Raw genomic sequence first — 16,294 nt, forward strand, 5'->3', positions numbered from 1 at the left:
TAAAAGCATTTAAGTTTGTTGACAGTTCATTGGAAATACTTGTACTCTTTTACTGACAAGTTTTTTCTTCTTCATGTGATCTCTGACTACTGCAATGAATTCTATTTTTTTTAAAGAAACTTGTACTCATTTCCCCCAACATATTAAAATTATTATTATTAGCTGATTTCAGCAGTAAGTTAAATAAAAATTGGTTGTTTTGCAACTTCATGTACTTATAGCTTCTTATAGAACCGTAGATTCAAAATAAATCCCATCCTGGAATTTGTTTATTGTACAATATAACAACTAGTCCTAAAGCCTCCTCTACTGACATGACAAATTTCAGACAGTTGCTCAGAATTATATCCTATTTAGAAAAAAAAAGTTAAGTGTGTGGAAATTGGACAAGTAGAATTGGAAATAATAATAATAGGGTTTTCTTTGTTTGGGTTTGTTTGGTTGGTTTTGTTTTTTATTTTTTGTTTGTGTGTTTTTGGGTTTTTTTGTGGGTTTTTTTGTGGTGGGTTTTTTTGGCTGTTTTCTTTGGTTGGTTGGTTTTTTTCTTTTATTTATTTATTTTTCTTACTTGACCTCAGTGTTCATTTTAGCTGCAGTTCATCTACTGGCCTTATCAGCTCTCTTTTAATATTAGCCTTTACAAATCTAACAAGATCCTCAAATTTTGTTTTTGTGAACTTCCTGTGATTTTACATGTGACTTGCCAACATTTATACTCTCTCCTATTCTTATCCTAAAAGATGTTTTATTGTTTTTATTAGTCAGCCTCCTTTACTAGTTTAAACTAGAAGGTTTTGTGTCCTTACTTGGCAGTCTGTCAGTGGCTATTTAAACCTAGCTTTTACACAGCTTTAATTTTTCAGCTTCTAAATATATTGTTTCAATTTTTCACTTCTGTATGTGCCTTCATAAACTATTTTTGATTGTAGTGAGGGCTAGCTATGCATAACAGCCACTCCTGAAGAATGGTGTTTGTACCTCATAGGAATTTTTCCACAATGCTTCCATTAAAGACACCTAAATATTTTGTGCTTTCTTACTTTGCTCCAAAATGTAATTATGACACTTGACAGAAGTTGAAAGTAATACATTTGAGAATAGCTTAAATATACTACTGAACAACTGTATCCATGCCTACTACACAATTTCTAGATACAAGTTAACAGAGATTAATCCAAAAGTGAGAACTAGTCAGGGCTACTCTTCTTTCAAGCCAAGAAACCCAAACCTTAGAGCCAGGCAAATGAATCACCACAGGTGTCACATAGGTGACGGAGGTGCTATAATACTTATCCCAAGTTCTTCTGTCTTCATGTTTTGGAGCTAATTGATCAGCCTGAGCACTGCACTACTTAGATGCATATTCTTCATATTCTATTTTAGGAATCAAAGAAAGTCCTATAACCTTAAAATCTGGGCACTTTGAATTTTATAAACAAAAGCTTCATGGTTTCACAAACATGACAAAGTGTGGCACGGCTTGAGAAGTCTTTTGGTACATTACGGTTCTGGAAGTACTTCTTGGACCTAAACTTCACCAAGAAAGAAAATTATCCAAAAAGCTGGAGATCATAACTAGCACTGCACCAGTGATGAAACTAATCCTATGTCTGTACACACAGAAAAATCTGAAGTGAGGAAATGCTTTCTCAGTCTTAGTTGTCAGGCATTGGTGCAAACACCAGGCTGCAAGTATTGCCCTTCGACTTCTCTGAATCTCGTAGCTAAGCTCCTTCTGCCATGACCATGAGACACTGAAAAAGCCCTGCTAGGAAACTCTAAGTAGTTTGGGCAAGTTATTAAAACATTCCCTAAGCAATGCTCAGGGAATGGAATTGGGAATAGTGAAATGTTACAGAACTATTAAGGGAAAAGACTTTTTCCTTCCATAGCCTTAACAGGTTTTCCTTGACTGAATATGAAGGTTTGTCTGAAAAAAACAGCAATTCAGAAGATTTCCAAGAGCATAGGAATCCTTCATAATGATAGAAAATCTACACAGTGCTGTCACACTCCAGTCTCCCTGCACTCTCCAGTATAGAATATAAAAATACCTGAACATCATCGTCATATCACATGTATTTATAAACACTCTGATAAGTAGGAGAGCACTTCATCTTTTCCAAGGCTGATAAAATACTTTCACTAAGCAATATAAGCACTTTATATTACATACTGTTGGAATGCATGAAATAGAAGCCTGAGTGCCTCAGAGAGAGAAAGGAATGCCAGGATTGAATTAGAGCCTTTAGAGAAACTGAAATATATTAGGACACAGACATGAAGTAGGAGTGTAAGTTTTAGTTTTAAGTAAGTAGAAATAGATCTTAAGTGCCTTAAGAGACTGTGTTAGCTAGTAAAAAGCCCTAAAGCCTAGTTTAAAGTTCAGTAGTGTTACCTTTTATAAAATTAACTTAGCTCCAGACATAATGAAAGCACAGAAGAACATTGCCTGTATTTCTAGATAGAACAGACAGAATTATTTGCGTGAACAGATAAAAATATATATATATATATAGACTTTTGGGTAAGAACTGACATGACTTTTGCACATTAGAATTAAACTCAGATTGGTGTAGGAAGAATGTTTTAGAATTATGTTTTTAGCTGATGGGGTGATTTCTGAATAAAATCCCCCTGTACCAGGATGAAAAAACAACAGAAAGAGGAAGAAAGAATTAGAAGAAAAATGGTGTGAGAGCTGCTGCTGCTTCTGCTCAGAACATCGGGACTCTGTACCATAAAGCTTTTAGCATGGACTTTAATACTCTGAACTCTTCGCCTTTGAGACTGATGTATTCATGCAATAAACAACTTTACAAAAACCAACAGCTGCTCTTGTCTCTTGGAAGACCCAAGACCCATGCAAAACTCAACAACATACATATTACAAATTACTGAAATAGCATTTTAAAAAAAATTACTTGGAGTTGTTTTCTAATACTCAATGTGAGTGTAGCCTGTGGAGATGCTTCTGTTTTCTACATTCAGCTTCAGACGTCCCAGAATATCTACAAATACTTTTCAAAAAGCTTATGGCTCTCCTACTAAAATCACCACATCTGAAAATTCTGGTATCTGGTAAAGTAAGGAAGGCTCAGTTGGAGAAATCAAACACATGAGAAACAAGGTAGAACCACATCTCCAGATGCATATGTATGTAAAATACAAAGGCACTGTCCTGAGACAATGCCCTGCACAGAGCCCTGGCACAACTTGTCTTTATCTGAATAAGGGATCACAGGCTATGCTGGGTACAGATTCAAAAGAACAATGCCTTTGGAAAAATAAATTATACTTACTGGAAGAGTTACTTTCTTCAAGTGGCATTCCTTCTCTAGTAGTTCATAAATATATTTAGTAATGATCTGGAAGAAAAGGAAAAAACATAAATGCCACCAGATACTAAAACACTTATAATAATGACATATGCAGGCAGACAATTTAAAGGCTAATTGGGCAAACTTCTAAGCACTTGTATATGTTTTGCCACTCTTCTGAATCCTTTACTATATAACTAATTATAGAACTTGGAGCTTTAGACTAAAAATTCTCTCTGTTGCATAGAAAAGACTTCTTGCCAGTACAATGGAACAGTAACTGTACCTGTGAATCCATCATGCACTGCTGTGTGAATAATTAGGTGAATAACAACCTCAAAACTAAGATTTATAACCAATTAATATATACTCGGGGGGGTAGAAGAAAGGCTCTCTTTGTAAAGAAATACTTTTGAAGTATTTTGTCTATTAGCAGATTTCTGGAATTCTCTCCCCTCCAGGTTCACTTCATGATTTACATGGAGAGCAGATCTGTAGCCATCCTCAGCTAAGTTACCATGCCCTTTCTACTCACTGAACAGGGGAGGTATGGGTCAAAGATTGCTAAATAGAAGAAAACCCCACACAGATTTGCCACTGTGGGGGAGTTTATGTTTCTCTTCTCCATATAGAAATAAAATGGAAATTTCAATCCTGAAACCAAAGGTATCATTTCAGAAAGCAACAAAACAAAGAAAGAAAGAAAAAAAACCCCAAAAACCAAACCACGCACCAAAAAACCCCTACAAACAAAAAACACTCAAACAAACAAAAAAAATATAAAAAACCTAAACAAAAACATAAAACCAAAACAAACCAGAAAACAAAAACAAAAAAAGACAAAACTCACAAAAATCAACTTTGTTGCAACAAAAGATGGCCTCTCAAATGTAACAAAGTTGTTTACATTCCAAAGTCTTGCCTACTATCTACAGACTTTTTATTCTGCCCTTACATATTATAAGAAAAATGGAGATTCAGATGTAAGAACTTTCTAACTATAATTAATTTGGGAATTTAACCAAGGAACAAACAGGCACTTCATCTATTTGAGGTTGTAAAAATGGTTTGGAAGTTACTGCTTGGATTTCAATGGCTACAAGAGTTTGGGGAAAAAAAAAAAAAGCAGCAAATTAAAGAGGTAAAATAAAGGACTCTTATTTTAAGAGGCTGAAATGGGGTTTGCATTCTCTTTAAAGCTCAGGGAACAGTATTTAAATTCCAGACAGGACAAGATCTGAGTCTCAGAATACTAATCCAGGAATATCTGGGTACAAACCCAGACAGTATTCTTTAGACCAACACCTCAAGGCCACAATTACATCCATCTGAACCCATAGTATATTAAATCCCAACAGAAACATTGCTGTAACAAAGGTCTCAAGTGATGGCATCTTAACTACACACTATGATCCAAGCAAGTAGGAGCCAGGGTGTCATAAACGTTGAATTTAATTTTCCGAATGCACAATTACAAAAAAGAAGTTTTAATGAAGTCCAAAAGTTTTTATTATGCAAATGTGATGAAACAATATGCAAATGTTTGGAACACATATGAACAAACTGGAGGTGCCGATGAAAGCTAATTAAAAATGTTGGTATATACCCCTCCTTTCCTTTCACTAAAACCCCAGTCTTTATTAGGATTATAAGAATTCTTTCCAATCCTGCTCAAATACATTTATTGATAGAATGTTCAAAATGTTCAATATGTTCAAAAAACTTTATGGTTTACAGAAAATCAGTCTTTCTGAACATTATTATCTGCACAGAAACTGCATTTGGAGAAGGAATTCAGCTGTGAGCAATGAGTTGATTTAAGACATGTTTATCCCCAAAGCAGTATGCTAGGAACATGCATACAGTGTAATTTTACCTTCAGGGGCAAACTTTTTATGGTTCACTGAAATCAACTGCAGTGTAACACCAACAAGTAAAGCAGTTAAGTTCCTGCAGTCTCAAATGCTAATGTTGTACAGACATTAAAATGAGTATAATGATAATATGGACTAAAACATAGAAATCTTCTTCTTAACTCCCAATTCAGGCATCTCCTCAGTTAAAATCACTATAAGAACACTTGGAAGAGAAAAAAACTGATACACAGAAAATATATTTTAGACACACTTGTGAAAGTCTACCCTTCTTCCAGCTGTTTGTATCTATTTCTTCTATTCTTTCTCTTTTATTTAGACTGTATGTCTTCAGAGCAGAAATAAACCTTCATTTGTTTTTTCTACAGGCATGTCAATGGGGCTCTCATTCTAACTGACTCTTTATGCACTATTCTAATAAAGTAAAGACCAATACAGCTTTGAAAATGGGAGTGTTGAATCAGTAGAACACTCTGACGTGGCAAAGACTTAACCTAATGAGTGCTTTCAATAAAAGCAAACATAAAGAAGGATATAGCAGGTGGAGGCTCATATGCAAAGTTTGAGATTACCATCCTCAGACAGCTCAGCACCTGGATGGCCTGCATTGCTCAGAGACATTTCAGGAAAAAAAGCCATAAAAAAAAACTCAAACCTGCCCCAGTCTGTTTGTCTGTCTGTCTGTCTATGAGTATCTGTGTACATGTACATATGCATGTAGCCACAGAAGGGGTTGAGAGTTTTTTGGAGTAGATCAACATATTTACGGATATCCTTGAAATGGCTGGTACACTATCAGTTTTAAATGATGGAAACCAATGCACAAGATCTCTTGAAGTGCCATCCAAGTCCAAAATTTTTCAGATTTGAAAGCATTACTAATGGCCAGGCTTCCTGCATGTACCATAGATGCATCTGGAAAACTTAGCAAATTCTGTCCTTCCTAGGAAAACCTAGCAAAATTCTGTCTTATGTAGGAATATGGCTGCAAGTACTGAAAATGCTATACATCCAAGCTATACATCCAAGACTATCTTTGGATTTTTATGGTTTTAATGACTTCCTCTGATTTTATGGCTCATAAGTAATTTTTTAAAAATTAATTATTAAAATGTCTTTCCTATAGGAAGCAAAATGAAAAGGAAACTGTGTGATATTGTTTATATAGAACTAGTTAAACTTGTTATTTCAAATCCTTATAATTTATATAGCTACAACTTCTCTAAGTAGCAATATTATCTTGTGCATGCTTGTGTTATATATTTAAGATCTGAAAACTATTGTAGAAACTATTGTAGAATGTCGAGAAGTGTCTTATGAGTTCTTCCATGAGAAGGTGGCTCTGGTTACACTCTACGAACTCTTCTGGACGAATTATCAGTCAGTCACACAACTGCTCACCACTGCAGGTACATAGTGACAGAGGCTAATCAATTCCGTCCTCCATCAATAAATCATCTGAACTATCAAGAAACAAATTGTTCAGATCCAGATGTTCTCTATGTAACACTTACAAGAAAGCCCTACTCATGCTAGTCATGCTAACCTGGGGTAGTTGCACTTTTTCTAAGGCTCTTGAAACTGGTTATGGTGTGCCAAATCTGTAAGCAGTATACTGCATTGTAATTCAAGGTAATAACATGACTGGAGGGCAGGCATCATTGTGTCCAAGACTGCAAAGGAAAAAGAACCAATAGTAAACCTGCCTACAGTGTATGAAATTAATTGCCTGATAAACGGAGAAGAAATTGGCAATTCTGCATTTCTTGTATGAGATACTGAAAACTTCCACCTCATAATAGAATATTTCTGTACTTCATTTACATTCAAGTGCTGTCTGTCAGGAAAACACATCCCAGATAAAACAAATATCTGAAGTTAGAACTATCAAGGTGTTCTTACTGATTATTGAAGGGAAAAAAAAACCAAGCAGAACACAAACACCAAAAAAGCTCATGCCTCTCATGTCCTATTCTGATAGCAAGAGAGAAAGCCATGGAAAGCCCAACACTTTGACTGTCCAAGAAAAGGTTGCACTCAAAACACGTGATAGAAGATACTTTCTTTCCAGAACAAAGTGGCCTTCTCTGGAAGGAAACTACATTGCTTGTACTTTAAATTGCTCTCATTGAACAGAGGGGTCCATGTTCTGGTTTTCCTAAGCCTGAAAAACTTCTGCATAAAGAAATCACAGCTATTCTAAATTTGTTGCACTAAAAAAATTCCCATAATGAAGGCAAGCTGACGAGAGCAGGGACCACAGGTGAGTAGAACACATCCTGAGCAGTAAAACCAAGTAGATTATCCTGGGCATATTAAAAGCACAAGTATCTAATCTCTGCTATCATTTCCTTGTTATAGTTTTCCTTCACCTATGGTGGACAAGGTTGAGAGCCTTAATACATATAGCTCAGGAGTGGAACCAAACTTCAGTGCTCACAGATGCCTTTCTGAGAAGCTTCAAAAAAGTCAGTCTTGATTTATGTTGGATATAATAGAGAATCCCTCCAGAAGAACCTTTTCAAAGTACTAGTGGTCTCAAATATGTAATCTACAAAGTTCACTAACCTCATGGATAATTGGGGGATAGACCTACGTTGTGACCAGTGATCCTTCATATTGATCCAGAAAACAGGCTATTTTAATCATAAAGAAAATAAATATAATGACTTGGATAGACAGCAAAAAGAATAGAGAGAACCACATAATATTATGACAGACCTGAGGTTTCCCTTGCTTTGTGAAATATCCTGCACAATAACAAGACTATAATGCTGCATACCCTGTGCAGAGCAAAACTGAAACTCCAGGTAGAAACCTAGTTCTGGAACACACAAGTGTAGTACACATTAACTGTTAAGGTACTGGCTTCCTACAATATATGTTCTTTCAAAACTGTGGTTCATACAAAGGATTTTCTTATGATTGTTCTCAATTACCAAAAGCATTGGAAAATTCTGTTATCAGTCTAATTTATTAAATCTTTGCAGCATTCTGTAATTCCATGATCAAAAGAAACTACATGATTAATACCTGTATAGAACTATGCTAAAATATAAATTAAATACTAAGAAACAGTGACACCATGTTTGAAGTTACAAAGATCATGAAGGTACTGAAATCTAAATACAATTATAAGTGAAGACAAATAGCAAAGAAACATTTCAATGCATTAAGTACTGGAGGTCTTTAAACAGTCTGGAAAAGAGTACTGAAAAAAGAACTCCCACAAAGCAAGTAGGCAATTCCAAACTAACTCAGTTTAAAATAACAACCCCTCCATTTTAAGTCTGTAATACACTGAAAAAAGCCTTGTATCAACTCTAAAGACATCAAAAAACCAGCATGGCACACATGAGGAAGAGCAGAATTGCAGCTGACCCACTAGTGAACTTTTCCGTAACAGAGATTGCCAGGTATACAGGCAACAGATCACAACTCAATGACTTGATTAATAACATCTACATCCTAATCCAGCAGAGATGCTTCAGTACATACCACACTGAAACACATGCTGGGACTCAGTGAAGTGCACTGAGCCTTGCCCATCGAGTTCCCCTCCGATGCCATGCTTTACAACCCAAGCCCTCTAAATTCTTTCCTTCTCTCCCATGCAAAATGTGCTCCCACTTTCAAAACCAACCCCCCAGAAGATTACATACATAAACAGAACAAGCCTACTACAGAGGGAAAATAAGACGACAAAGTAAATTACTCAAACTTGCAAAAGGCTTTCTCAAGTGAATTCTTAGCTAAAAACACACTAAAAAATCAGCATAAGCCTGTGTGATTTGTGGCCTTTCACTTCTAACCTGGCATCTATCAGGTGTCACTGGAAATCATTACCATGCAACCAACAGTCATGGATTCATGACAGATGTGAGGAACCCTTAGGCTAGCACAAACCACAAAGTCTCTTTTGAAGACAATCAAATGCCACATGTCCCCCTCTTTCCCCATATGTGCATCCCTCATGACCAAAATACCAACAACCCTGTCAAATGGCTGGTGTTTGGTTAACACACGACAAAGAATTAAGTGCATGTGACACAACAAAGGATAAGGCGCATGAGATCAGTTGACATTACAACCACTCCCACAACAGAGAACAGATTACAAGACTTAGGAGAAGTGATGAGGAAGCACAAACTGTTAATCTAAGTTGTCCACTCTATTGCCTACTCGTACACACTTGTAGCAAGTCTTGGGAGAAAAAAAGAAATGGACTAAACTACAGATTAAATATATCATTCTGGTGGACCCCATCCATCTGGATGGATCTGAGATTTCCCCCATTATATTCCTCATTTACAGATACTCAAAACATGAACAGAACACCATAATCACTATTACTACTCTTGCTACCTCTTTTCACTGCTCCAAGGATTAAATATGAATGGAGACAGAACTATTCTCTTGAATTTAAGAATGGCTACTTCCCATCATGACTGAGATGTGTTGGCAATGACACTTATCCAGTGGATAGGGGCTTTTGCCTCCAAAGATGCCAGCTTGTGAAAAAGCAGTCCTTAAAACTCCGTCAGATCACTTTTCAATAATTTTTACAGAGAGTTCTCAAAGTAAATCTGAGTGAAGAGAGTAAGAAAATCTCATAGCAATAATTTTCATTGCATGTTTTTATGAGTGGCCAGATTTTTCAGAATAATAGAGCTAGTATATTTAAAATTAAGTATGCTTTAGCCATTAAAACATAGCTGCAATGGCATTTTCCTTATTGATTGACTTACTGGAGTTTCCTTATATGACATTATTATTATTATTATTATTATTATTATCATATATTAAGTCATATTATACAAAGGGTTAGTGCATTATTAGTGTCATTAGTAGTTTATTATTGCTCCAACAACATTCTGAGTTAGCTAAATTTTAACCTCAGTTTAATTTCCTGCATGAACACACATCACAGAAAAAAAAGGGGAAAAAATAGAACTAAAATTATTAGTGATAATTTTGATTTAGAAATCACTGAAGTCTGACCATCTCTACGCACCACAGTACGTTATTCAACCATAACTTCCTATATTTGACATGAAGAAAAATGCAAGTGTTTGTTTTCTTTCCTTTAGAGATGCAAAACTAATGTGACCTTAGGTTTATTTACCAACTCTCATCCTATGACAGAACTGCACTCAAAATGTGTAACAGCTGAACATTACCAGTTCTCCTGAGAAATGCACATATGGACGTACAAAAATCAGCCTTATTTATTCTTTTTGTGAAGTTTTGTCTTTGACTGAACTTCCAACAGTACACCAAGTGATTCACCATCAACTCCTCAAATCTCTTATTTTATTTTAACTATTAATTTATACCTGACATCTCTTGAATCTAAGTTTCTCAAAAATGGACCTTCCCTGGGCATAAAAAGGATACTACTTTCAAATAACTTATATTCAACATAAGAGATTAGACTCCTCAGCACTACTAGCATTTTCTAATAACTTCAAGGCACAGTACACAGGTTGGAAGTTTTGTAACTTCTCTTAAAAACAAACAACTATAAAACACTAGAATCAATCTCATGACAAGTAATAGATTTTGTTGTTTTATAAAATTTGTCTCCTCATTAGTAATAGACACTTCAGTGCAAGAAGAGAAAATAAGCACAAGATGAGGGGAACAATCCCTATAAAATACAGTAGTCTACCCACAATGTTTTCCTCTTCACACTGTAAGAGCGATAATGTTCAGTGAAACAAAAGCAAAAAGAACTCCAACTGACTGCCCTACAGCAAATCTCAAGTGGTGGGACTGACCTGAGGATCGCTACTGTGGCTGTCACAGCCTTGGCTGAATGAGCTTTATTTTCACCCTGAGGTGACAAACCAGCCAATACGTACTAATGAGAGATGCAACGAACTTTTAGACACACTGCTCTTGGATAGACTTACCTAAGAACTGGGACAAACAGAAAAACCCAAAATACCTCACCATCACGATTCTAGAACAAAAGATCCTAAAAACTGGATGGACTTTCTAAAGCCTCAGTTCACTGCAGGCTAAAAAAGGATTAAAAAATCAGAGAGAGAAATAAAATCAGTACCATTTTAAAAATCCACAAAGAACCTCACTTGGATTATAGTGTGGGAGAACAATTCATTGAGATGGAACTGACATTATGTAGTTTCTTGTGTTTTCTACTGAAAGCAATTTAATTCAACCTTCATACATAGCTTTGATATTCTGTATTTAGAGTTGACTGATCACAACTAGGATCCCAAGGTCTTTTGAGAGAATTAAATGAAAGACAACAGGGATTTGTCATGAATGCAGCACATACTGTTGATGTGATTTGACCCAATGTTTCGTTACGTGGTCTTTGCTGACACCTGTTGGTTTATTTTTTGTTTTCCTTTTTTTTTCCTTTTAAAGAGAAGCATCTCTAATTTTAGAAACCACTTGACAATTATTTGGCTTTATTAATGGCATAATTACAAAATCAATCTTATCAAAATTCTCAGGTTTTCTTAAAATATACATATGTATGCATATATATATATATATATCAATACTAACCAGATGATTCAATCAAGCACCTTGCTCTACAAGCAATTAAACATCAGCAGAAAGCAAGACCGTTGTCCCAAGCTGAGACAAGAAACACAATGATTAAAAGTTTGCAAAAGAAAGCAGGAAACTAAAGAAAGTTCAAAAGTTTAACAGTGGAAAAAATGTAACTGAAGATTATGAATGCAATTTGATACTACAATCCTATCTATATAGCTACAACAATCTTCCCTCTAAATTTTATAGTAGAGATGAGTTATGAAAAGGAATCTGGAAGAAAGACCGGTTTTGATTATTCCAACTGTTATGGAAAAAAATATTGTTTAGATGGTGAGGCAGTGCTATAGTTTCTAAAGGTTAAAAATCCATTCCAAAACCAACTGACATATCAGATAACATAATTATAGCACATCAGCTTTTGTACTCACAGATAAAAAAAGCTAGTGATGTGTCATGCATCATCTAATTCTGCCACCTTTCACTGCTCAGCAAAAATGACCAGAAAATATTTATAGATAGACTGATTAATTTTATGTAAATCCAGAGCAGAACTCTATATAGCACCATTTCATAGCAAGAAGCCTTCATCATTTTGCCTCTGTGCTCCAGAACACTAGGGGGTCAAAATAAACAGGACTCAATTTTAGCTGAAAAGGACCCATCTTCCTCCAGGCTTAATAATCCCAGCTCACACTAAAAAGCTTTAGGCATCCACATCCTCCCATAGACTTGTGAACATCTAAGTGGCACAGCTGGTCATTACCTACCTCCTCCTGGATTACAGGGCATCCACTCTGCTCCCTGTCCCTGCCTACCAGCTCAGCAGGCCAGTTGTCCTGAGGATACCCAGTTTTACAGTTGAAGACTGAAACGAAAGCGTGAAGTACATCAGCCTTTTCCTCATCTTTGGTGAGTACTTTCACCCCCTAACATTCAATAAAGAATGGAGGTTTCTTCTTTGGTCCTTTTTTTATTACTGTATTTATAAAAACATTTATTATCCTTTACAGAAGTGGCCAGATTAACTTCTAACTGAGCTTCTGCCTCTCTGATTTTCTTTCTGCATGACCTAACAACATCCTTGAACACTTCCTGAGTTGCCCATCCTTTTTCAACCCTCTTTTTTATTCCCCTGCATTTCTGTAAAAGCTCCTTGCTCAGCCAGGCCAGTCTTCTTCCCCACTGGCATCTCTTTTGGCACATAGGGATGGCCCAAGATTTATTTCTTAAAATATGTCCACCTTCCTGGACCACTTTGATTTTAAGGACTGTTTCCCAGGGAACTTTCTGCATCAGTCCCATGAATAGGACTAAGTCCATCCTCTGGAAATAACAGGATAGAAATTTTGTTGAGGGTCCTCCTTACTCCACCAAGAATCGAAAACTTTTATCATTTTGTGGTTGCTGTGCCCAAGATGGGCATTCTGACCACCACGTCTCCCACGAGCTCCTCTCTGTTTGCAAACAGCAGGTCTAGCACAGCCCCACCCCTGGCAGGCTCAGTCACCAGCTGTGACAAGAAGCTCTCCTCCATACACTCCAAGAACCTCCTAGAATGCCTCTTTTCCACTGTGTTGAGCTCCCAGAAGATGTCTGGCAGGTTAAATCTCCTACAAGAGCAAGAGTTGGTGATCTTGAAACATCCTCCAGCTGCTTATACAATAATCTCCTCATCCTGGTTGGCTGGTCTATCAGAGACTCCCACCAGGATGTCAGCTTTCCGATTCTTACCCATGGCACTTGATCTTCTTGTCATTAATCTCAAGTTCCATGGTGTCCAGAGCTTCCCTGACATATAGAGCCACCCCTCCAAGTCTTCTCCCTCTCCAGTCTCTTGTAGCTTGTAGCTGTCTTCTAAAGAGCTTCAAGTCTCTTGAAGAGCTTGTAGCTGTCCAGTGCAGTGCTCCAGTCCTGCGAGTCATCCCTCCACGTTTCTGTGATGGTGACAATGTCATCGCTTTCCTGCTGTGCCATGGCTTCCTGCTGCTCCTTGTCACCCACACTGTGTGCATCCGTGTACGTGCACTTCAGCTGGGCTGCTGATTTCACCCCTGACTTTGGCTTACCACCCTTGGGCTCATCTCTGGAGTGCCTGGTTTCATCCCCTTCCCCCTTCACACCTGGTTTAAAGCCTTCTCAACCAGCCCTGCCAACTCATGGGCTGGAATCCTTTTGCCCTTGTTAGACAGATGGAACCTGACTCAAGCAGGCCCAGTGCTATAAAAATTGCCCACGGCAGAAAAACCAAAATTCTTTTGATGGAACCAGCCCTTAAGCTACTCATTGGTAATGTGGGTTTTCCTATTCCTTTTATCATTCATCCCTGCTCCTGAAGGAACTAACAGAACCACACCTGTGCTCCTGCCCCACCAACCAACCAACCAACCAACCCACCAACCCAGAGCCCTGATGTCCTTTTTAGTGACCCTGTACCCTTTGTGTCAACATCATCACTGCCAATCTGGACAAGCAGTAGTGGGTAATAATCAGGGGGCTGATATCCCATACGTGGGCCCCAGGAGGGCAGCAGACTTCCCTGTGGGATGGGTCTTGTTGACATAGAGGGCCCTCAGAAGGGAGTGACCTACTACAGCTACCCTTCTTTTATTCTTAATTTCCTGAGGTTGTGATCCATCTGACAAACAAGTGCACCTGGGAGACTCTCTAGACAGATTTCTTTGTTTACTGTCATCTGCCTGAGCCTCTGGACCCAGGGCCTTGTGCTTATTCTGTGAGGGCTTAATCACCCGGGAAGGTGATGGGGGTCTGGAGGGAATTTTGCTACCTCTCCAAGTAGGTACCCATTTCCATTCTCCCCATCTGCTAGGTGTCCTCCTGCTGCCTGATGGTAAAAGGAGCAGGGCTCCTCTGACTCCTGCCGAGCTCCTCTCAGGGTTGCAAGGCTGTAGCTCCACCAGCCCATTTCTCTTTTGCTCTCCCTATGACTCCTTAGCCTTTCCACTTCTTGCTTAAGCCCTGCCACCAGACAGAGTAGATCATTCACCTGCTCACACCACACACAGGTGCCTTTTGCACTGTCCTCTGGTACTCCCCCAGGCTCAGACACTCCCTGCAGCCAGGGGTCTGGAGAGCTGTGTCCTTCCTGGGGCCTCTGTTTGCCTTAGCACACTTCCGACGGCAGCAGCAGCAATGGCTTTTGACCATTTGTAAACCATTGCTTGGAAAAAGAATAACCATCCCACAAACAGCCAAAAGACACGACTCACCACCCAAAAGCGAGGCTGCACCCTTTGTGCTACTATTGATGCCTGCAGGAACTGCCGGCAAACTGCTGTGCCACGCCCTCACTGACATGCCATGCCCATTTGTCCACTCCCGTTCACAGCACATCCTAGAGCCTCTTCTAAATCGCCTGCTAATGGCCTGGAGATCACCCTTGCTCGACTGAATGCTCCTTTTAATAGTCAGCCAAACAATTTTGTTTTTGCTGGGTAGAGAAGTGAGTATTATGGCTTCTTCTCCTATTTCTGCTGCTGGCTAATGTGCCTTATTTTCCCAACACAGTATTCTTAAAATTATGACTTGTAATGAAGGATCAGAGCATCTGCAATCCTGAATGTTGCAGATCATCCCAAAAATATGTTACTATGATCTAAGTTAGGATCTTTTCTGTTACTGAATGTAGCCTGTCCAACAAAATATTAAATGGCACTAAAAATGTGCATCAACCCTCACTTTCCACTCCTGGTCTCCTTATGATTTACTTTATTTGTGTTCATATTACCTATTTTATCTCTAGGGTTACAGGCTATTTTATGTCAAAAATTACTAATAGTTCATTTAATATTGCAGCCAAATAAATTCCACAGTCTATCTGACAATATCCTCAGTTGGTTTCCTGTGAACATGGAAAAGTAAACCCAAGAAACTGAAACTAGAATACACCAAAGAGTAACTTTTTAGAAGACAGCTGAAGAAAAATATATTTTCATTCTTAGGCCAACTGTGAACTGACATCATATTTGTCTTACAGCAAGATAACTGAATATCATCTTACAGATTTACTTTGCAATTACCCAGTCATATAATATGTGTATAAAGGAAGATTTGTTCCAGAAAGAAATATTCATTATGTACTTTATTAATTTGCAGTTTTAGATTACTGATGATGGCGAACTGATAAAACCTGAAGCCATGCACTTGCAACTCATTATGCACCTTGATAACTTCCAGAAACTGAATTCAACTTACCTGCTGTGAAGATAATTTGAATTTTATTTACCCACAGCCATATACATCTGGAAGAATTTTTTGCATAGTAAACCACTGTGACCAAGAGTACTGAACTATGCTGATATCTGCAAGAATTTATCAGACCTTTTACTTCATGTTTAATCCTTATGTAGTCCTAGAAAAGTAGCATCCAGCAGTCCCTGAAATTCCAAAAATACTTCAGGAAGAAGAGGTGTGACACCTCTATAGTACACAGAGTATATAGATATATAGTAGATCAAAATTCAGGTTAAACAAGTGCTCTGCTCCTGGCTGATAACTCTGAGTATAAGCTCACATTATCAAACAAGCTATTTCCTTTTGTACTGCTATAAA

At 37.7% G+C, this 16,294-nt stretch overlaps 1 protein-coding gene across 5 annotated transcripts in view; it reads right to left on the bottom strand.

Annotated features, from left to right (window-relative positions):
- ARB2A (ARB2 cotranscriptional regulator A) overlaps positions 1 to 16,294 on the bottom strand; it is a 258,055-nt gene that overhangs the window by 199,852 nt on the left and 41,909 nt on the right. For all 5 annotated transcript variants that reach the window (XR_015280929.1, XM_086869011.1, XM_086869013.1 and 2 more), the window contains exon 5: positions 3,303 to 3,368. Coding sequence is in view for 4 of the 5 variants with exons in the window: in XM_086869011.1 (XP_086725137.1) it covers positions 3,303 to 3,368 (66 nt within the window). In the remaining variant the exon portion in view is untranslated. The remainder of the gene's footprint in view (positions 1 to 3,302; positions 3,369 to 16,294) is intronic.

This window comes from Cyanistes caeruleus, chromosome Z (genome assembly GCF_971803275.1).
Source record: "Cyanistes caeruleus chromosome Z, bCyaCae1.hap1.1, whole genome shotgun sequence".
NCBI classification, from domain to species: domain Eukaryota; kingdom Metazoa; phylum Chordata; class Aves; order Passeriformes; family Paridae; genus Cyanistes; species Cyanistes caeruleus.